This window comes from Narcine bancroftii, chromosome 2 (assembly GCF_036971445.1).
Source record: "Narcine bancroftii isolate sNarBan1 chromosome 2, sNarBan1.hap1, whole genome shotgun sequence".
NCBI classification, from domain to species: Eukaryota; Metazoa; Chordata; class Chondrichthyes; order Torpediniformes; family Narcinidae; genus Narcine; species Narcine bancroftii.
In genome coordinates this window covers 278,046,663-278,070,140 of record NC_091470.1, presented here as the reverse complement: position 1 = coordinate 278,070,140, position 23,478 = coordinate 278,046,663, and the positions used below count along the sequence as shown (strand labels likewise).

The 23,478-nt window shown below is 44.6% G+C and overlaps 1 protein-coding gene across 1 annotated transcript in view; it reads right to left on the bottom strand.

The window, feature by feature from the left end:
* Window positions 1-655: 655 nt before the first annotated feature.
* The window catches only part of LOC138755301 (cartilage-associated protein-like), a 42,511-nt gene continuing 19,688 nt past the window's right edge, over window positions 656-23,478 (bottom strand). The window contains exons 3-7 of the mRNA XM_069921057.1: window positions 19,903-20,074; window positions 18,995-19,123; window positions 16,222-16,367; window positions 14,946-15,029; window positions 656-2,577 (exon numbers count right to left, since the gene is read on the bottom strand). Coding sequence (XP_069777158.1) covers window positions 2,527-2,577; window positions 14,946-15,029; window positions 16,222-16,367; window positions 18,995-19,123; window positions 19,903-20,074 — 582 coding nt within the window. The 3' untranslated portion in view covers window positions 656-2,526. The remainder of the gene's footprint in view (window positions 2,578-14,945; window positions 15,030-16,221; window positions 16,368-18,994; window positions 19,124-19,902; window positions 20,075-23,478) is intronic.

The following is a 23,478-nucleotide window of genomic DNA, read 5'->3' as shown; positions in this document are numbered from 1 at the left end:
TGACTTTGTTTCTTTATGGGGTTCTTAATTACTTTCACAATTTGTAAGATTAACTAAATTTTTGGTGTTTGGATCCAATGTTTACCTTCCTTTTTTATTATTAGTAATGAACTCTCTATGTTAGTCAGTAGCCTCCGAAGGGAGGGGATTGAATTAGATATTTAATATAGTGTTTTTATTTTTAATGTAACATAGTTTCAGTATTATTTGTATTGCTATACGAGATTTGTTAATACTTTATTTTATTGTTATGTACCTATGGAACATATTGGTTTTTGATAAAACCAATAAAAATATTGAAAAAGAAAGAATTTTATACTCACCCATCTTTTGTTTAATGGCATTTCATTGCTCCAAAAATAATTTATAATTTTTTTAGACATTCAATACAGTAACTGGCACATCCAGTCCATGAGCCTGTGCCACCCAAATACCCCAATTAACTTCCAACCCCTGCACGTTTTGAAAGATGGGAGGAAACTGGAGCCCCAGAGGAAACCCATGCAGACATTGGGAGAATGTACTGTACTAACCCCTTGCAGACAGAGTGGGATTTGAATTCAGGTCGCTGGCACTGCCCCTTTCTATTTTATGGATTTTTTTCATGTGTTGTCAGCGTATGTAAGACTTCATATAGAAATAAATAAAGGTAATCTTCTCAGCAAGATAAAAACATTTTTATTAGGTTTAAGGCAAGAACTTGGTTGTGTAGGTTAAGACACCTTTTTTAAAATCTGAACAAAGACTGTAGTATTTAAACATGAATACTGTTATATTTGTGTCATCATGTGGGAAGATTTACTGTAAGTACCACAGTGCACTCACTCCAGTGGCTCTAACAGGAATCAGGATTGCATCGAGGCACAGAATAGAATAGAATACGGGTAATAAAACCATATAACCATTTACGGAGCGGAAACAGGCCATGTCGGCCTTTCGAGTCCGCACCGGTTCATTAGAACAACTCCACTAGCTCAAACCACCCGCTCACCACCAATAACCCATCTTTGTTAAACTTCATGACAGCTGCTTTAAATTCTCAAAAATAAATCTGAAAAGTTAAATATACCCTTGTTTCCTTGTTCAGCTCATTTGGGTTGTATGTAAAAAGACTGTTTAAGAGTGGAAAGGGATGTTTTTGGTTGAAAGTGACCAACAAAGGTTTATTTGCATTGTGATTCCCAGTAACAAAAATCATCTCATCATTTACAACGGCATCTAATTTAGATTTTCTTTTAAAAAACTTCAGAACCATAAATATTGCAGATTATATAATCGATCAAAACAACAGTTATTTTGTGATAGTAAAGAGTTGAAAGGAGTGCTTCATTGACCCGTGGTTATTCAAACGACAGGCCAGTGTGTAAAAAAACTACTGTTAGAGATGTGGCTCAACCCAAGGACAGATCCATGGCAGCTGCAGTAAAAGATTAGCTGTGTGCTTTATCACTGACTTGATAAAATGCCATCGAGGGTTTATGTTCAAACATAAATAAATGAGAGTTTTTTATTTGGCAATGGTACATTAGAGCTAGCAGGAGCTTGAGACAGCGGGTGAAGTCAGGTCAGCTCTTGCAATAGAAATATCAATGCACGTTGACTGATTTCCGAGTGGTGGCAATCAGTTATATTCAAAATATTTCAGATTTCGCTCCTTTCGTGTGCTGTCAGATTCTGACAAAATATTGAGCCACCTTCGCTTTTAACACTAAATTATTGGCATTATTATAGGTGATTTCACCGTAGGCCCTGTTCCCTTGGGGCCTTGCTGAAGTCTGTGACTAACATCAATGTGCTGTCTGAACCAAAGGTAGGAATCGTAGAACATTACAGCACTATGCAGGCTCTTTGGCCCACGATGCTGTATTAATCTGTGTAAACACATGCTTCCCTCAGTGTTATACCACCATGTACAATGTGGCCAAGACTCTAACCCAGGACAACACTCAACAGTGAAACTGAAGAGCTTTCACCAAAGCAAAGCGGAGAATGTCAGATAGTGTGAAATGCAGTGTGAAAGCTGCCATCAAATAACATCCAGACTGATTAGGAAGAAAAAAAGAGATCCCAAGGAGGAAGGAGCTCTCCTGCCTTCAGCAGTAAGCAAGAGTTGAGTAGAGTGGTCTGGGGAGAAGCTAGGAAGGCAATGGAAACTTGTTGCTTTAGCATCGTTAGCTAAGTCTGGGCTTTGAACTGAAAGTGTGGTGCAAGGTGTACAGAAAGAGACAGGCAGGCATGTCAGGTGCAGAGGGATGTGGCTGCAAATGGAAGGAGATGCAGGGATGAGTGGTTGTTAAGTGGGAGACTGGGGGTTGGAGGGGGTGAGCAAGGGATGTGGTGGCAGAGTAGGCAGAAGATTTGTGTCAAACAAAGGCACATCTTTGAAAGAGAGTAAACACTGAAGAAATAACGGCAATTAAAACCTACACTTCAGTTCGGAAATGTTCTGTGTGGTAGAAACTGGAAAGGATTTTTTGGTTTTTTTTCACCTTTTTGCGAGCACATCTCTCCTGCAGATTCTGCTCATTAACTGTCTGGAGTTTCCAGAAGATCATCAATATATTCCATCACTTCTCCCTGCAAGCACAGACACACACTGTTTAATTTAAAAGCACATCTATTTGAACTAAGGATTTTTTTTCTGACAGATGTGTATTTGCAATAGGTAAATCATGGCTTGTAGGAGTAATTTCTGGGGTTATTGAATGCTCGTGGTTACATTGAGGAACCATTTGTCATACACTATTTTCCTTAGACAACATGATGCTGACTTGACTCCACCATCCTGCTTTGGACAAATGAGCTGATTCCCTGACCCTGGAGTGTGTCCCAGTGCAATGTTCCACTGGGAAGATGGTTCACAAACCCCACTCCACCCCCCCCTACTCCCAACAAAACTGCTGTGACAAGTGTTGAATGACATCCCAGGCTTCCCTCTGTCAAACAGGCAAATGATTTGAAGTTAACCATTAAAAAACAAAATAATTCCAAAAAATAAAGAAACAAATAATTTCCCTTAAATCACATAAGGAAAATCACCATGCACTCAGACTTTTGACCACAGCTACCCATTCCTGTTTAAATCAATGGGTCCGCGAAACTTGCACCAGGGTTGTTTGGACACCCAGCCACACTGACTGGAAAAGCTGCAAATGTTAACTGTGGCATATTTGGACTCCCCCTTTCTGGTCACAATTATGGTGGCTGGAAAATCCCTGGCATACTTTTCTCTTCCCAAGTTTGGGAGATGAGGCTGTATGAGGTTTTAGAATGTGGTATTGCTCCAGGAGCAATTTTGCTGAAAGAATCAGAATAAAATTGAAAACAAAACCATAATTGTAAACTTAGAACAAGAGTAAAGTTGAATTCCAAACATACACATTGAAGTTGCAAGAGATCAGGCAATGACGATACTTTCTGCCGAGGTGTACAATTTGCTGGATTACAGCAGTTTCTAAAAGCAATACCGAGTTTCTTGTTTCAATTAGAACTTCTACACATTATGCAGTGGTTGTGTTGTCCATAAAAGGAAATACACTGGGATCTGGTCTGGCAGGACCTGAAACAGTTACATACCTAATTATTAGCAGTGTAATAGCCCGTCATCACAGTAAGTTCACACCATGAAGGTCAGCTTAAACATAAAACCATAGCTTTGAAAAGGGAGCCTGGTATGATGTACTGTCTCTGAAGGAAGCAGCAGAGTGGGTTTAGGCTAGAAGGTATTATAAAGGGTATGAGAGGTAAAGGGAGAGAGTGCGTCTGCTTCTGGCAGCACATTCCAGATATTCACCACACTCTTTGTGAACATTACCCTTCAAATCTTCTTTAAATCTCTTCCCCCCTCATCATCAATTTGCGTCTCTCTCATTCCACTGTATTCTACCCAGTGTAAAAGACTAGATCCAGCCTATCCAAAATTTCCTTATTTTTACAACCTTCCATTCCAAACAACATGTGCATCCTCTCCAATATTACCACATTCTTTCTGTAGTATAGTGAAAAGAAATCTATACAATTCTACCTTCAAGCAGAAGGCACAGAAGCCAAAAGTCTCTAGGTTCAAGTTTTCTTTCTCCCAACAATTATGAAACTTTTAAACCTAATTTTACCACCTGTATTCCACAACCACCAAAGATCTGTCTGAACAACTAACACAGTACATTGAATACACCGCTGGCCAAATGGAACCATTTAATTATTTATTTACTTTAACCATGTTGGCGACATAGTTAGCATAATGCAGGGATGGCCAAACCGTGGCTCGTGAGCCACATGCGGCTCTTTGACATGTAATGTACGGCTCGCGGGAAGGGTAGCTGTCGCTAGCGGGGAGGATAGGTGACCGCAGCAGGGAGAGTAGGTGTCTGCAGCGAGGAGAGCAGTTGTCACCAGCGGGGAGGATGGGTGTCGGCAGCGGGGAGGGTAGGTGTCTGTAGCGAGGTGGGCAGCTGTCACCAGCGGGGAGGATGGGTGTCGGCAGCGGGGAGGGTAGGTGTCGGCAGCGGAGAGGGTAGGTGTCTGCAGTGGGGAGGGTAGGTGTCTGCAGCGGGGAGGGTAGGTGTCTGCAGCGGGGAGGGTAGGTGTCTGCAGCGGGGAGGGTAGGTGTCCGCAGCGGGGAGGGTAGGTGTCCGCAGCGTGGAGGGTAGGTGTCCGCAGCGTGGAGGGTAGGTGTCTGCAGCGGGGAGGGTAGGTGTCGCCAGCGGGGAGGGTAGGTGTCGCCAGCGGGGAGGGTAGGTGTCTGCAGCGGGGAGGGTAGGTGTCGCCAGCGGGGAGGGTAGGTGTCGCCAGCGGGGAGGGTAGGTGTCGCCAGCGGGGAGGGTAGGTGTCGCCAGCGGGGAGGGTAGGTGTCGCCAGCGGGGAGGGTAGGTGTCGCCAGCGGGGAGGGTAGGTGTCCGCAGCGGGGGAGGGTAGGTGTCCGCAGCGGGGAGGGTAGGTGTCCGCAGCGGGGAGGGTAGGTGTCCGCTGCGGGGAGGGTAGGTGTCCGCAGCGGGGAGGGTAGGTGTCCGCAGCGGGGAGGGTAGGTGTCCGCAGCGGGGAGGGTAGGTGTCCGCAGCGGGGAGGGTAGGTGTCCGCAGCGGGGAGGGTAGGTGTCCGCAGCGGGGAGGGTAGGTGTCCGCAGCGGGGAGGGTAGGTGTCCGCAGCGTGGAGGGTAGGTGTCCGCAGCGTGGAGGGTAGGTGTCCGCAGCGTGGAGGGTAGGTGTCCGCAGCGTGGAGGGTAGGTGTCCGCAGCGGGGAGGGTAGGTGTTGCCAGCGGGGAGGGTAGGTGTTGCCAGCAGGGAGGGAAGGTACTTCTTCACCATCTGCAGTGTATCAGGATTTTGCAAATGGATGATTTGCAAGACAAAGATTGGAAAATACTTTCCCCAACAAAACTGTACCAGGGATGGGCAACCTCCCGTTCCAGCCACCCCAGCCCTGGTGTCTCGCGCCGAGGGGGCTGTCAGGCTGCAGCAAGTTGGGTTGCCGGGCGGTGGGGAGGGGGGCTGTCAGGCACGGGAAGTTGGGTCGTCGGGTGGTGAGGATGGGGGGCTGTCAGGCGCGGGGAGTTGGGTCGCCAGGCGGTGGGCTGTCAGGTGCGGGGAGTTGAGTCGCCAGGCGGTGGGGAGAGGCGCTGTCAGGTGTGGGGAGTTGGGTCGCTGGGCGGTGGGGAGGGGGGCTGTCAGGTGTGGGGAGTTGGATGGCCAGGCTAATGACAATCAGCCCGCTCTCTGCTAGGCACCTGAAAGCTGCTAGCCGCTTTCAGACTGCTGCTTTCAGGTGCCTGGGGGAGCACTCAGAAGTGGAAAATATACCTCCCCGAGGTGGGTTGAGTAAGTGCTCCTCGGGGACGGGTTCTCTGCTTTCAGGTGGCCTCCCGACAGCCGCATTCGGGTATTTTAGGCGGCTTTACATTCGGGTTTTGTGGCCACCTGAACGATAGTGTTAGTGGGTGTGGCTTGCGATCGCCTGATTGCTCCAGCTCTCAAATATCTGAAGTTTAAGGTATGCAGCTCTTATGTTAAGCGAGTTTGGCCACCCCGGCATAATGGTTAGTGCAACACTATTACAACACCAGCGACCCAGGTCTGAATCCAGCACTGTCTGCAAGGGGTTTGTGCATTCTCCCCGTGACTGCATGGGTTTCCTCTGGTACTCTGGTTTCCACCCTCCAAAACATATGGGGTTTGTAGATTAATTGGTGTATTTGAGCGGCCTGGACTCGTAGGCCAGAATGCCCTGGAGGACTTCTAAAGTGTGGTCTCTGCCACCCCCTGCTGGTGAGGTCTGACATTAATATGCTGCAGTTTGTCTGAGCTCAAGGCAAGTGAATTCATGCACACCCAGCAAAAAATAATTTTTCCCATAAACTCTACACAATGAATACTAGAAGTACAAAGGTTAGTTTATTGGGGATCTAATGTTGGCACTGGGAATAGAGACATAATTCTTCCTCCATTTTCTCACTGCACTTTGCATTAAGTCACACCAATGTGAGACCAGCTTTTATTACTCATCCTAATTGCCTGGCTGAAAATGTGGGTGGGCTGCAAAAGCTGTAATACAAGGGAGTGGGTTCACTGGGACAATCCAGAGGCCACTCTAGTCCATGGGAGATGGGTATAGGCCAGAAGGGGTGAATTAAACAGACATATTTTTATAACAGTTCAGTTTTTTTTTAACTTCCTGATTACTTTAAAAAGCAATTGCAGATTATTTAGCTGATCTGAACTCGTCTCTGAACCACTTGACCAGGTTTCTGGACAACCTGTGAAAGTTTCACCATTCCTCTACCATCTTGACCAATAATGTCTAACAAATCACTAACAGCAATTAGCATCTGTCAACATCGTGGTTAAAATGAAAATACAAAGCTGGTGAAACTCAGCAGGTCTAACGAACGGTGTCCTTTATGTAGCAAAGGTAAAATATATAACTTGTTTTGGGGTTGAGCCCTTTATCAAGGTATGGTAAAGGTGACCTGAAATGTCGGTTCTATATTTTACCCAAAATGTCGGTTATATATTTTACCTTTGCTATATTAAGGACACTGTTTGACCTGCTGAGTTTCTCCAGCATTGTGTTTTCACAAGTTAAATTCTGCCGGTTCAAACCCAACCCAATTTACCTGTCATCTTCCCATCAGGTTGTTCCACTCCTGATTCTGGGATCTATACAGTTCAGTCCTGGGGAGTGAGAGAACACGGTCTCTAACTCTGCCAGCTCCTTCCTGGGACAGCACAGCTGAACATCAGGGCACTGAGCAGTCATCATATGCTAAATACTGTTACCCATACAGATAACCAGCACAGTGATACAGGATGGGACAGGCTCTTTGAAATTCCTCATATTCTCCTTTTCCAATTCATCACCATTTAAATAAAAACTCCTATGCCATCCTGACTGAAGTAAACCAATCACTCCACCGTCTGCTACTATTCCCACTCTCACAACTTGTCTGAATCACCTTTGAGCTTCTTTTGCTGCCTCCTCACAGATCAGTTTTCTGCCTCTGTCAAACTACACTCATTTCATCCAATCCATTGATAAACATTGTGAATAGATGTTGTGGAGGGGGTGGGGTGTCCCAGCACTAGTCACTGCAGTAATTAACCAGACACCACTCCAGGAAGTCCCAACACTTCCTATTCTCTTCCTACCCTGTCAATATATTCTTAATCAATTCCAATCTACCACCCACAATCTATCTGCTTAAATTTTGCACACTTGTCTCATGTGAGATTTTATTAAAGGACTTCTGAAAATCCAAATACTCCATGTCTACTGGTTTACTTTTCTTCTACTAGCTACATGCTCAAAAATAAGTTTGTATTTCCCTTCATAAGTCTGCATTGACTGTGTCTTTCACCTCAAGTTTAGAGGAATGACTGGTTATCTTATTGAAAAGGGAAGTAATCTGTACAGGTAAGTATAAAGTTGATGTTTCTCTTGGCTGGGGAAGCTAGAAGCAGTGAATACATTCTCAAAATAGAGCATAGGACATTTCTTCACTCAGAACACTCTACCCAAGAGGCCTGTGGAGGGTCAGATGCTGAGTGTACTTAGAACCATAGAATATTGCAACAGAGAAATAGGCCCTTCTAGTCTCTGCCAACTTTAATTCTGCCTAGTCCCACTGATCTGCACCTAGTCCATAGCCTTCCATACCCCTCACATCCACGCACCTGTCCAAATGTTTGTTTTTAAAAAAGAATTGAGCCCACATTCACTACTTCAACTGGCAACTTGCTCCACACACCCACTACTCTGTGTGAAGGAGTTGGCCTTAATGTTCCCCTTAAACAGATTTTCAAGGCAGGGTGTGGGACTTGAGTATATTTTAGTAGGGTGTAGGAATATTTTGGGAAATAATTAAAAAGTTGGTTCTGAAAAATTAAATTTGTTATGTTGGTGTGAAAGATGCTGCTTGGCAACACTCTCAGTACAACACAATTGTGGTAAGCTCCAAGTAAAATCACTTTGATCTTTTTATTTTCATAGTATGTTTTTGCTCTTCCAATATTTCTCTGTTATGAAGACGCTGTTTACATCCGGTACTGCACGGATGGCAGTCTCTTCAATCTGAGGCGCCTGCAAGCTCACACTAAGATACAAGAGCAACTTGTCCATGAACTACTCTTTGCAGACGATGCCGCTTTAGTTGCCCATTCAGAGCCAGCTCTCCAGCGCATGGCGTCCTGTTTTGCGGAAACTGCCAAAATGTTTGGCCTGGAAGTCAGCCTGAAGAAAACTGAGGTCCTCCATCAGCCAGCTCCCCACCATGACTACCAGCTCCCCCTCATCTCCATTGGGCACACAGAACTCAAAACGGTCAACCAGTTTACCTACCTCGGCTGCACCATTTCATCGGATGCAAGGATCGACAAAGAGATAGACAACAGACTCGCCAAGGCAAATAGCGCCTTTGGAAGACTACACAAGAGTCTGGAAAAACAACCACCTGAAGAAACACACAAAGATAAGTGTATACAGAGCCATTGTCATACCCACACTCCTGTTCGGCTCCGAATCATGGGTCCTTTACCGGCATCACCTACGGCTCCTAGAACGCTTCCACCAGCGTTGTCTCCGCTCCATCCTCAACATTCATTGGAGCGACTTCATCTCCAACATCGAAGTACTCGAGATGGCAGAGGCCGACAGCATCGAATCCACGCTGCTGAAGATCATACTGCGCTGGGTAGGTCACGTCTCCAAAATGGAGGACCATCGCCTTCCCAAGATCGTGTTCTATAGTGAGCTCTCCACTGGCCACCGAGACAGAGGTGCACCAAAGAAGAGGTACAAGGACTGCCTAAAGAAATCTCTTGGTGCCTGCCACATTGACCACCGCCAGTGGGCTGATATCGCCTCAAACTGTGCATCTTGGCGCCTCACAGTTCGGCGGGCAGCAACCTCCTTTGAAGAAGACCATAGAGCCCACCTCACTAACAAAAGACAAAGGAGGAAAAACCCAACACCCAACCCCAACCAACCAATTTTCCCTTGCAACCGCTGTAACCGTGCCTGCCTGTCCCGCATCGGACTTGTCAGCCACAAACGAGCATGCAGTTGACGTGGACTTTTTACCCCCTCCATAAATCTTCGTCCGCGAAGCCAAGCCAAAGAAAAAAAGTGTATTGGGGGGGGGGGGGGGTTGAGGGAGGGGGAGAAAGGAAAAGAAACGCCAAAATAGTGGGAAGAAATAGGGACCCCACAAAGTAAAGCACAAGGCAGGCGAAGTTTTGATGCACTTTTCAATTCTAAGATGTAATAAAATATTGATTAATTTGTTTCAGGGAGGAAACCAAGCAAGCAAAAGGTTCATCAATATTCAGTGGAGTTCTTGAAGTTTGGGTTTGTACCTGCTGTACATGATGAACGTGCACCTTTTTGCCTATTATGCCAACAGACTTTGATAAATGAAAGCAGGCTGTCTTGAAGCTCATTTGAGGGTAAAACATCCTAATCATGTCATTTTAAATCACTGAAAGTGAAGTTTGAAAAAAATTTTTTAAAATTACTTCATTATTTGCTCTGCAAACTACAGCCCTGAATCGTACCCTTGAAGCTAGCTATGAAATTTCTCTGCTGAAGGCAAAACATGGAAAGAATCGTACATTTGGGGAGAAAATGATTAAACTTGCAATATCATTGTTTCTCAAAACAGTTCTGCAAAAGGATGACAAAGATGTCCAAGCAATACCGTTGAGTAATAGAACTGTCTGCAACAGAATAGATGACATGGGTCAAGATGTTGAAAAACAGCTTATTGAGAAGATGAAATCACTAAAGTTCTCAATACAACTGGTTAAATCTACTGTACGGGACAGTGAGGCTCTGTTATTGGCATACGTGAGATATATTGATCAGTAAGAATTTCAAGAAGAGATGTTTTATGAATCATTGGAAACAACCACTACTGCAGTTGATATCTACACCGAGTTCAAAAATTATTTGGATGAAAATGAAATGCCAAATGGAAACATTGTATCTTGTGCTGCAGGTGGTGCACCTGCTATGATGGGTAAAAAAACCCAGGATGTTTAAAATTAATGAAGAATGAAAATCCAAACATGTTGGTTGTGCATTATGTTATCCACCAAGAAAATTTGGTTGCTAAGAAAGTTACCCCTGTTCTACACAAGATACTGCATTTTGTGATCAAGGGTATCAATGCCTTCAAAGCTAATGCCAAATGTGAACATCTGTTTAAGCAGTTTTGTGTCAATAAAAATCCAGAACATGTGAGATTATTGCTTCACACTGAAATAAGGTGGTTGTCAAAGGGAAACTGCTTCAAAAGGTTGATGGAACTTTGATCTCCTGAGTGAGTTTTTGAAGGACAAATCTGAAATGAAGCTCTTGCTGACAGATGGCAAAGCTTATGTGAGTTACTTGATGGACATTTTTGAGAAACTAAGTACACTGAATAAGCAAATCCAAGTAGCAAATATGATGCTGTTGATGCAAAAACAAAGATATTTGGATTCATGACACTTCTAGAATTATGCCATAAGAATATTTCTGCAAGAAATTTCAGTCAATTCTATTGATTGAATAAGTGTGAGGTAACTAATACTGCTACAAACTTCATTGTTGACCATTTGAAAATGTTGGTTAAGGAATTCAATGATAGATCTTGTTTTTTTTTTAAAAAACAATGGATTTTCCCTCTTGCTTAACTCTACCATTGCTGGTGGACTTATCTGAAGTTCCAGTGCAATACCAAGAGGAGTTATCTGACTTGCAACATGATGAACATGAAAACTCTGTTCAAAGTGAAAGGAACCATGATGTGGCTGTCTAACGAGATCAAAAAATACCTAAACTCAACTACTTTAGGAAGGGAACTATTGATACATTTTCCATCATCTTATTTAGTAGAATGTGGCTTCAGTGCTGTTAGTGATTTGCTACAAGCTAAGAGAAAGTGACTGGAAATTACATATCGTGAAGATTTATGGTTGAAACTAACAAAATTAGTCCTCAATCTGCAGCCAGCATCAGGGACAAGGTTCTCAATGAAGTGATGAGAATTGTTTGAGATGGTTGACATCGTGAAGTAGTAGTTGAATATGAAATGTGTTCCACTGTATTCCCAACCTTAATTGCATTGAAATACACTTGCAGTAAATTATTTAATTAAAACTTCTGAATATACAACTTTTCCGCTAATGGTGGGACGTACGCTTTTTGAAAAATTAAAGTGGAGCCAAAGGCAAAAAAGGTTGAGAACCATTGCCTTAAACTTTTCCCCTTTCATATTTGACCTATGTCCTCTGGTTTTTATCTCATTTAACATCAGAGGAAAAAGCCTACATGCATTTACTCTGTCCATCCCCTTCATAATTTTAAATACCTCAATCAAATCTCCCCTCATTCTTCTACACTCCAGGGAATAAAGTCCTCACCTGTTTAACTTTCCTCTTAAACTGAGTTCCTCAGGTCCTAGCAATATCCTAGTAAGTCTTCTCTGCTGCTCTTTCAATTTTATTGATATCTTTCCTGTAGTTAGGTGACCAAAACTGCACAAAATACTCCAAATTTGGCTGCAATGTTATATACAACTTTACCATAACATCACAACTTCTAGACTCAATACTTTGCCCTCATAAATCAATATGCCAAAAGTTCTCTTTACAACCCTATCTACTTATGACACCACTATCAGGGATTTGTGTATCTGCATTGCCAGATCCCCCTGCTCTCCTACATATCTCCCTGCCCTACCATTTACTTTAGATGGATAAACCAAGGGTAGAATATACAAAGTGCAACAACTCATATTTGTCTTCATTAAATTCCATCTGCAATTTTGTAGCCCATTTTTTTCAGCAGTTCCAAATCCCTCTCTAAGTTTACACCTCCAATGTTTCTGTCATCTACAAACATGCTGATCCAATTTCTCACATTATCTATATCGTAAACATTGATGACAAGTACCAATCTTTGAGGCATACCACTTGTTACAGGCCTCCAGTCAGAGAGTCAATCAACCACTACCATTCTCTGCCTTCTCCCATATAGCCAATGTCAAATCCAGTTTACTACCTCACCCTCAACACCAAGTGACTGAACCTTCCTTACTAACCTCCTATGTAGGACCATGTCAAAAGCCTTACTAAACTCCATGTAGGCAACATCCACAGCCTTTCTTTCAACTAGTTTCCTGGCAACCTTAAAAACCAACATTGGTTGGTTTAAAAACAACCATCCAATTACTTACATATCCGATCTTTTTGAATACCTTCCAATGACTTACCTACTACAGACATCAGGTTCACCAGCCTATTATTTCCTGAGTTACTTTTTGGAGCCTTTTTTTTTTTAAAAACTACCCTCTAATCCTCTGGCACCTCACTTGTAGCTAAGGACTTTTTAAATATACCTGCCAGGACTCCTGCAATTTCTACATCTATCATGATGGATCCATTGAGCTTTAGGTATAGAGTTAATGTAGGAAAGAAGCTCTGAGATGGAAGGGCAAGCATTGAATGGCAAAGCAAGTATGAGGAATGTTTGGACCATATGCTTCTCTTTCTATTATCCAATTCAAATTCAATAAAATATCATCTGATTGTAGTCCACATTGTAAGATGCCTTCAAATGGTGAAAATTAGGCACATCCCATCTGATCTTTAGGTCTGCAGATGACCTTAGTTTTAAGAAGTTATTTTATGAATAGTTTGTCATGAATCTTCTGCAGTGAGGAATCCCTATGACTGACCTCCTCCCATTCTAGGCCAGAAGACAAGAAAGTTCATTATCCATTGCTAACGTCCCACTGAATACACTAACATATCATTAGCGAATAGATTGATTTTGTGTTCCACTTGGCCTACCTTGAACCCCCTTATGCCTGGATCACCAGCAGCTCAATGCCCAGTATGAACAACACTGGGGACAATGGACTGCCCTGTCAACTGGATCTGTTCAATGAAAACACTGGAGACATGTGCCTGTTCGTAATAACTTTAGCTTGGGGTTTATGATATATTGGCCTTATAAACCCCAAGCTAAAGTTATTACAAACAGGAAGAATTGACAGACCGTTGAGAGGGAAGTGGTGGGGTTGGGCACAACAATCCATGAGTGGTACTGGTCAGATCTGTGCTTGGACAGTATGACAGCAGTTATTAATGCCAGGTACAGGCTGGTGCAATACAACTTCCTGCATCAACTGTACCTCACACCACAAAAACTACATAAATCTAAATCAGAAATGTGCTTTAGGTCTAGGGTGGAGATTGGAACCTTTATCCACTCCATCTGGCTGTCTACAAAGGTGAGATCCCTCTGTGAGGACCTGAAAAAAATTATAAAGGTGGATTTTCCGCAGGATCTGGAATTGTATTTTCTGGGAAACATGGACATGAGCTTTAAACTGTCCAGATACCAAATTCAGTTTAGAAAGGTCGCTTTGTTGGTAGCCAGGGAGTGAATAATGGTCACGTGGAAGTCCAATTCCCAACTAAATATTACACGATGGAATTTGGAAATGCAGAGTTATATTCCCCTGGAGAAAATCACATATGATTTAAGAAGGAAATATGACACATTCGTTAGAGTGTGGCAACCTTATCTGCAGTGTATGGGTTTGTAGATATGACAATCCCCCTTCGGAATAATGGTAATGAAACAATCCGTCCCAACAGAGAAATGTTTAGGATCAATGATATGTGATGTGGTGCTGGCGACACGCTCTGTTTTTCAATTTTTTTCTTTTTATTCCTTACCTTTGGTTATCTTTGATTAGTTGAGGTTTTTTTTATCTCTCTCCTAGGCCTTTTCCTAGGTTTCTGTAGGGGTTGTTGACCCCACCAGTATTTGGGTTTTCTGTATCTGTATAATTTATATGACTTTATTCTTAGTTGTATTAGGGCAAAGGGAGGTGGGGAGGGGTGGGATAAAGATGGACTCTAGGTGTTATACTGGTGTTGGAAGAGATTGCATTGTGTGTTTGAATTTACACGAGTTTGTGAAAATCAAATAAAATAGTCAAAGAAAAACAATTCCTACTGAGAATGTATGGGTCAATGAGAACATTTCCTGCTGAGGAAATTAGATTAACTCACATACTCTCCTCTCACAATTCCTGAATTTCTTTACCAAGATAACATCCCCTCATCCCTGCTGTGAACTATTGAACTTCCTCTACTACAAGTCTATCTCAGGGACTGAGACTGAAGTCACACCTGTGCTCCAAAGCCAGGCCTTGGTTGCATTTTTCTCTAGTTTCTCACATCTGTCAGAGTCTTGATAAGGGTCCCGACCTGAAATATTGACAGGCTTTTTCTGCCCATGGAAGCCATCTGAAATCCTCCAGCTGTTCTCTCTGTCCCATATTGGTTACAGTACTCCATGTTTGACCTGCTTACTGCAGCGTGTGCTATTAATCTGTGCAAGGTGATCTCTGCCTCACCACCCTCTCCATTGATGGCTACTGGATGGTCTCGACTCACCTCATCATCATCCTGTAGATGTTGCTGGGCGAACTCATACATCTGAAGCTGAAATTTGGTCTGGTTGTAATAACGCAATGCTTCCTGAAAATTAACCAGAGATATTTTTTACACACCAACAGTTAGTTTGATAACTGCGCATTGACCAATGAGATGAACTAACAACAGTCACTATGCCCCTGAAATAATTTACTGTTGGGTTGATGTTATGATGCGACATTTACATAATTGCAAACTACTGATCTATACATATTGCCTTAAAACACAACGCAATGGTTCCTGACACAAACACAATCACTATTTCTCCCCACCTTATCCCTTTCGTTTATTGATCACTACCAACCTTCCCCTAAAATCTCCCTCCCAAACTCAGCAACCATCTGTGAAATCCCACCAGCAGCCACATCAGAGCAGGCAATTATTTCATTACTTGGCGAAACATCAATGACAACGTGGCCACTAGTGCGTTCTGTAGTCACAAACTGCAAACTTACTTTCAAAATGAATCCCCATTCCTAAAACTAAAGGTCAATTTGAATCAGTTTCATTAGGTTGGGGAGATACTGGCGGATACTCTAAAAGGGAGTCAGACTGCGTTTGCTGCAGAATGTTCTTTAAGATTTACTCTTTGGGCAGGACCTCAGTTAGATGAGTGCATCCAGAAGTAAACACTGCACACACATTGGGTAACACTGGGACTTGAAATAAAACCGACTGAAAGACACAGCAGGGAGACAGACAAAATGTTGATTACTAGACAAGAGCAACCTGGTTCAGTGTTTTGGTCAACGTCAGGAATAGGACATGAGAGCAGGGGAAAATGATTTACTTCAAGCGACATTTAACTCCATATCTGACTGGACTGGGATCACATACAGGAGCCATTAATGCACAGCATTCACCATGGGCAAAGGGATATCTGGACCTCTCCACCCAAGAAGTTTCCCTCCAATTTCCTGGGCTCTTCCCTGTTTCTTTGCTTCTCCCAATGATGGCTCAGCTCTTGAGTGGCTGGGGACCTGGTGCCAAGATGTTCGGGAGAAGGTTGTTTTGTTGAAGGTCTGATACAGAATCTGTGCGACCTCAGGGGAGGCTCAAACTTCAACCTAGTAAATGATTGGGGGTTCTGCCTAACATTTCTGAGTACATATATTCTGACATCTATCACTTCTGGTTCAATGTCTACCCTGTCCCTATCCATCCTACACGATTCCCTCAGCCCACTCCTCATACTCACCAAATCCTCTCAAACCACCAATTCTCTCTGATCACGTACCGGTCTGGGTGAAAAATCTTCCTCAGACAGGCTCCACTTATCCTTGTGGTACTGGTAATACACCAAGTTCTGTTTCATCACTGCATCTTCAGGATCAAACAAGAGGTAGGTCGCCACACATGGGACTGCGTTCTTCATGTTGTTGACTGCAATGCAGGCACAGTCAGAGGTTACGACGGGGGCAGAACAGGGGTTGCAGGATTATCACATTGTCCTTCTGCCACTGGTACTTTCCAAGGGGAGTACATCAGAGTCACATTAGCTCGGCTCTAACAGACTAACTGTAGCAATGGACCCAGACATTGCCAGTGATGTCACTAAGTTAAAAGCTTGCTTTGCCCTGTAGTTCAACAGTAAAGGTCTGGGAGTGTGGTCTGAGACAGTGGCTTTGCAACATCTGCTTTACCAGTGGACAGGTGGTCTCTATCTCCCCATGGGCAGGTAGTCCCCAGTGGGCAGGTAGTTGCCATCTCCCCGGGGGCAGGTGATCGCCATCTCCCCGGGGGCAGGTGTCCCCATCTCCCCCGTGGACAGGTGGTCCTTATCTCCTCGTGGGCAGGTGGACCCATCTCCCCATGGGTAGGTGGTCCCCAGTGGGCAGGTAGTTGCCATTTCCCCATGGATGGGTGGTTGCCATCTCCCCGTGGCCAGGTGCTCCTCATCTCCTCGTGGGCAGGTGGTCCTCATCTCCCCGTGGGCAGGTGGTCCTCATCTCCCCGTGGGCAGGTGGTCCTCATCTCCCCGTGGGCAGGTGGTCCTCATCTCCCCGTGGGCAGGTGGTCCTCATCACCCCGTGGGCAGGTGGTCCTCATCTCCCCGTGGGTAGGTGGTCCTCATCTCCCCGTGGGCAGGTGGTCCTCATCTCCCCGTGGGCAGGTGGTCCTCATCTCCCCGTGGGCAGGTGGTCCTCATCTCCCCGTGGGCAGGTGATCCCCATCTCCCCGGGGGAAGGTGGTCGCCATCTCCCCAGGGGCAGGTGGTCACCATCTCCCCAGGGGCAGGTGGTCGTCATCTCCCCGTGGGCAGGTGGTCCCATCTCCCCGTGGGCAGGTGGTCCCATCTCCCCGTGGGCAGGTGGTCCCCATCTCCCCGTGGGCAGGTGATCCCCATCTCCCCGTGGGCAGGTGATCCCCATCTCCCCGTGGGCAGGTGATCCCCATCTCCCCGTGGGCAGGTGGTCCCATCTCCCCGTGGGCAGGTGGTCCCATCTCCCCGTGGGCAGGTGGTCCCATCTCCCCGTGGGCAGGTGGTCCCATCTCCCCGTAGGTAGGTGGTCCTCAGTGGGCAGGTAGTTGCCATCTTCCTGTGGGCAGGTGATCCCCATCTCCCCGGGGGCAGGTGGTCGCCATCTCCCCAGGGGCAGGTGGTCGTCATCTCCCCAGGGGCAGGTGGTCGTCATCTCCCCAGGGGCAGGTGGTCGTCATCTCCCCAGGGGCAGGTGGTCATCATCTCCCCAGGGGCAGGTGGTTGCCATGTACCCAGGGGAAGGTGGTCGCCATCTCCCCAGGGGCAGGTGGTCTTCATCTCCCCAGGGGCAGGTGGTCCCCATCTCCTCATGGGAAGATGTTCCCCAGTGGGCCGGTAGATGCCATCTCCCCATCGGCAGGTGGTCGCCATCGCCCTGGGGGCAGGTGGTCCCCAGTGCATGGCGGAGATGGTTATAGGGGAGAGTGGAGGAGGGTTACAGGAGGAGTGTGGGGGAAACAGCTGGAGAGAAGAATGGAGGAAAGTTGCAGCTCCTACAACTATCTTCCCCACACCCTCCCCTGCAACCCTTCTCCATCTCCCCTACCATTATCTCTCCTGCACACTCTCCCTGTAACCCTCCTCCACTCTCCCCTACACCTACTGCACTCTCCCCTACAACATTCTTTCTCACACACTCTCCCCTACAACCCTACCTGCATCTTGATTTACAGTAGGTATGAATAATTCAGGAAAAAAACATGTTTGGCCATGCATACATTTTCTGAAGGGAATCGGATCTGCTCCAAAGCATGTGAAAAAACCTGTTGGCTGTAATGTCTGTACTTGCCTAGGAGTCTTTGAATATCCCAACAACAAACTCACACCAGCAACCAAGCCAATCCCTTTAGTGCCATGAATTCCCAGTCTTATCCATTTGGTGGGGATCACTGATGCTGTCACAATATTCAGCTAGAGGCCATCAGACAGAGGTATCCTCACTAAAAATTCCCGAGTTAATTCCTCTTGCTCCTTTCACATCCAGTGACTACAGCAAGGAGTGCCCCTGAATAACCCTCACTTCTCCAATGGCAAAAGTGTGCACAGCAAGAGCTAAAAACTGCAGTGGATGGTGATCAGACCTTTCAATGGTAATTGAGGATAAATGTTGGCCAGGCCACAAGGGTCAATATGGACTGGGGTAAAACATTCCTTTAATAGCTGTTTTAATCCTATTTGTAGGAGGTCTCAGCCGAATACGTCACCTGCAAGATAGTTCTTCTGAAAGGGTAAAAATTGATAACACTCCCTCATTGGTGGGGAAATGACAGTTAGGATTCTGTGGGTTTAATGTGTAGTTTTACAGGAAGAGAACACAGATTTGAAATCAGGGTTGACTGGTCCCATTCAATGAAGTTCCTCCCCAGGAGAGCAGGTATCAGTTTCATTTTCATCACACAAGCTCAGGACAGACCAATCATATTCCCAGCTGAATGCCCTGGAGCAAGGCACTGGGTGAAGCTTGGAGCTAAATATTTTTGTAACCAGTGCAGCTCTTCAAACCCTGGTTTAGCAGCTGTTTACTCACGTTTATAATAAGCAAACTGCAAGTAGTGGTACATTGTAGCCAGAAACCTCTCCACCAGAAAGCCTCCGATTACAGGAGTTAAATAATGTTCACACTTCACCTTGCACTTCAGAATGTCAGCATAATGATCTGGAAACAGAAGAACTTTGTTCACTAGGTGGGATTATCCTTGCCACAAGACAGCCGTGCCCACCATTCCAACATCAGATATCACAAGATGGAAATTAATCAACAGAACAGCAACACATAAAATTAGAGAACACCCACCCAAATCCATGGTTTCCATCTCTTTACCCACTCCTGTATTCATTTTTTTTCCCCATTTCTAACTTCTCTTCCCCCCACTTCAAATCTTAATGGTCTGTCCCTCTACCCTTTGCTTCACCTTCTGCACCGTTTGTCCCATCACCTCTGGGACCCTCCCCTAGCTTCTTTCCTTCTTTATAAATGCAATTACACCTTCTCAACTTAGTGATGATAAAGGGTTTTAACTTGACTGTGTTTCTACCCATAGATGTTGTCTGATCTGCTGAGTTCTTCCAGCAACTCTTTGATCAGGATTCCAGTACTACAGTCTTTAATGTTTTTCGACAGGTAGAAATGCTCTTCCAATTAAGGAAATGTTCACAATTAACGACCCATTCCCAATTTAATATCAAATCTAACTGTCCAATCAACTGAAAAGTAATGGGAGCTATACTTCACTAAATCCTAAATACACAGAAGTGCCATGAAGTGATGAGATTGTGAGAGAAAGAGTCAGGGAGAGCAGGAGCTGGGAAGGAAGGTGGGAAGTCAGGGATGAAAGAAGCATATGAAGTGAGTAAAAAGAAGAAATAGTTTTTGTATAATCCATCCTTAATTATATCACCCAATGTGAATATCACATCCAAAAACTCCGCACCAACCTGCTATTGAAGCATAGAAATCTTTAAACTCCGTCACTTCCCGAGAGCCCTCACATGTAGCAATACACTCATCATAAGCCTTCAGGTAATCAGGAATGGCCAGCTCCAATTCAGTCACAGACACCAGGTAGTTCTCTGCATTGTAGGCTTTCACTGCTCGCACGAAGAGAGTCTGTAATTCCACAACAGCCTTGGTCAGCACAGCCCATGTCAAGAGAACTCTACTTTAAATGGTGGAGAGGAAAAAGAGATGGAGAGAACAGAAGGGATATCTGTGGCAGGGAGGAGACTGAGGTCGAGGACAACACTGAATCGTTAAGATATGGAACAGTAACCAAAGCAATGTGTTGGAACTGGCAGAGGCAGACAGCAGTTGCTGGAATTCTGAAACAAAAGGGAATGGTGAAAAAAAAAAATCAGCAGAACCAGACAGCGTCTGTGGAGAGAAATAGAGTGAATATTAAACGTGGATGTCTTTAGATCAGAACAGGCCAGTTCTGGTACAAACAGGAAAGAACAATTATCTGAAATAACTGAATTCCGTAATAGGTCCCGAGAGGTGTAATATTTCCAGATGTAAGATGAAGTACCGTTCTTTGAACATTTGAATTTTAAAGAGAAAGTCTGCAGATGCTGGGGTTGAGTACAATATGCAAAGGTGCTGGAGAAACTCAGCAAGTCATGCAACATCTAAGTAAAAGGTAACCAACATTTTATGCCTGGGCACAACATCAGGGATGCTGCGTGACCTGCTGAGTTCCTCCAGCGCATTTGTATATTGCTATAATGGGTCTCGCTGGAGCAGCTGCAGAGGTCAAAGGCATGATAGTATTGTGAAAGAATAAATTTAATGAATATACTTAACAGAGGTAAATGAGTGGGGTGAGAATATAGTTGCCTTGAAACATAAGTGAGAATGTGATTGCCTTCTAACGTGACCTTCCCTGTAGTGAGGTAGTAACTGTCATGATAATGAATATGTATGAGATGTACTGGAAGTCATGTGGTATGAGAGAGAGATAAGAACATAAGCAGGAGAACAAAGGAAACCGGAGAATAAAAAGACACTAAGAAGTTTACCTGATAAACTTGTGTTTAATGTTTTATTAACTTCACATTTCGGGCCACAAATGCGACATTGGCGACGAGGATGAAAGAAGCTTGAAGAAAATTAAAGACTAAACAAGATTGCAGAGGTTTACAGACAACTTCAAGGTGATAAGAATTTTCTCTGTGTCTCAGTACTTTTGGAGCTGGAATATTTCCTCATGGCTGGGGCAGACAGTGACTTTCTAACACATAGTGGAATTGCTCATTTTGACCCAACGGGTGATGCAAGTACTGTAAGTGTGAAGTGGAAAGCATGGCTGGAAGAATTTGAATCCTACGCCGACAGTCGTGGCCTATTTCTAGATACCGGTACAGTTGAACAAAAAGCGCAGAGGAGGGCGTTACTTCTTTTCACTGCTGGTCCTGCAGTTCGGGAAACATTTAAGACACTTTTGAATACTGGAAGAAAGGATGAGTACCAGAAAGCGGTAGATGCATTAAATGCACACTATGTAGTGACACCGAATGCTACATTTCAACGCCATTTGTTTCGGAGAACGAGACAAGAAGATGGCCAGACAATTGCTCAGTACGTGACGAAACTACGCCAGCTAGCTGTTGGATGCAATTACATGCCAGCTGATATGGACAACCAATTATTGGATCAAGTTGTACAGCACTGCAGATCAGATAAACTCAGAAGACGTCTACTGGAAAGAGGGAGTGAGTTGGAACTCACCGATGCTTTAACCATTGCTGCTGCATTAGAGGCTGTTGAAGGGCAATTTCATACCATGACCCTGAAAGACAACTCAAGCCAGCAAATTAAGAGGCTCTCACATCGCCATAACCAGCCAAGATATACGCCGACACATGACGTGGAGTGTTATCGATGTGGAAACCGAGGTCACTTTGGAAAAGACCCATATTGCCCGGCCAAAGGCAAAGTTTGCGGAAAGTGTGGAGGTAAGAACCACTTTGCAAAGAAGTGCAAAAGCAAGTCCAATGCAGACCATAAGAGGAAGAGTACAACTTCCAAAGGCAAAGCCTGGGGGAAAGGAAAGTATCCTGGAAAGAAAGATACCATTCGCCAGATAGACGGTGACGATGATGATACCCAGGAGGAATAGAGTTGTAACCAATTTACGTTGAATGAAGTACATCATGAGAAGGTCCCAGTGATCATTGGTGGAGTGACAGTTCAGGTCATTGTAGACTCAGGCAGTGACAGTAATGTGATTGATCGACATTTATGGGAGAAGTTGAAAAGGAAAAAGATCATCTGTACCTCAAAGAAGTGTTCCAAGAAACTGTATCCATACACAGCAACCAAGCCATTGCAGACCATTGGATGTTTTACTGCAACTGTTGAAGCTGGAGATAAGTATACCGAAGCAGAGTTTATGGTCATAGAAGAGAAGGGAGAACCATTGCTGAGTAGAAGCACAGCGCAAGACCTGGCAATACTTCATATTGGAGCTTGTGTCAATTCAATTCAGTCATACGAGGATATGAAGCAAGAATTCCCCGCAGTCTTCCAAGGAGTAGGAAAGCTGAAAGGTCGACAATTGAAGCTAGCGGTAGATGAAACGGTCAAACCCAAGGCACAACCAATGCGCCGAACTCCGTTTGGACTTCGTGGGAAAGTCGAAGCCAAAATTAAAGAATTGATCGAACAAGACATTATTGAACCGGTGGAACATTCGACACAATGGGTCAGTCCCGTAGTGATTGTGCCCAAACCAAAGGATGACATAAGACTATGTGTTGACATGAGAATGGCCAATGAAGCTATAATTAGAGAACGACATCCTATACCAACAGTGGAGGAAATACTTCAAGAACTAACTACCAGCAAGGTATTCTCCAAAATTGATCTGAAATGGGGCTATCATCAATTAGAGCTGGATCCAGGTTCCCGAGATGTAACTACATTTGTGACTCACTGTGGATTGTATCGTTACAAGAGACTATCATTTGGAATTAATGCAGCTTCGGAGATCTACCAGTATGAAATCCATCGAGTGATTCAAGGTATTCCTGGAGTTGCCAACATTTCTGACGACATCATAGTTCATGCACCAACGAAGGAAGAGCATGACAAACGGTTGAGGCGTGTACTATCTAGACTACAGGAGGCAGGCCTTACTGTGAATGGAAACAAGTGCCAGTTCGGTGTGTCAGAAATGGACTTCATGGGACACAGACTTACACGGAAAGGACTAAACCCTGCAGAGGCCAAGGTGAAAGCTATTGAAGAGGCACGTGCACCTCAGAACGCAACAGAGGTGAGGAGTTTCCTGGGATTGGTCAATTTTTGTGCAAAGTTCATTCCTAATTTCGCTACAGTGGCAGAACCACTAAGGAAACTAACCAGGAAAGGAGTACCATTTCATTTTGGATCTGAGCAGAAGAAAGCGTTCACAGCGCTGAAGCAAAGCCTGACAGATGCAAAAATTCTTGGATATTATGATCCGGCGGCATCAACCAAAGTCATAGCGGATGCCAGCCAGGTTGGTTTAGGAG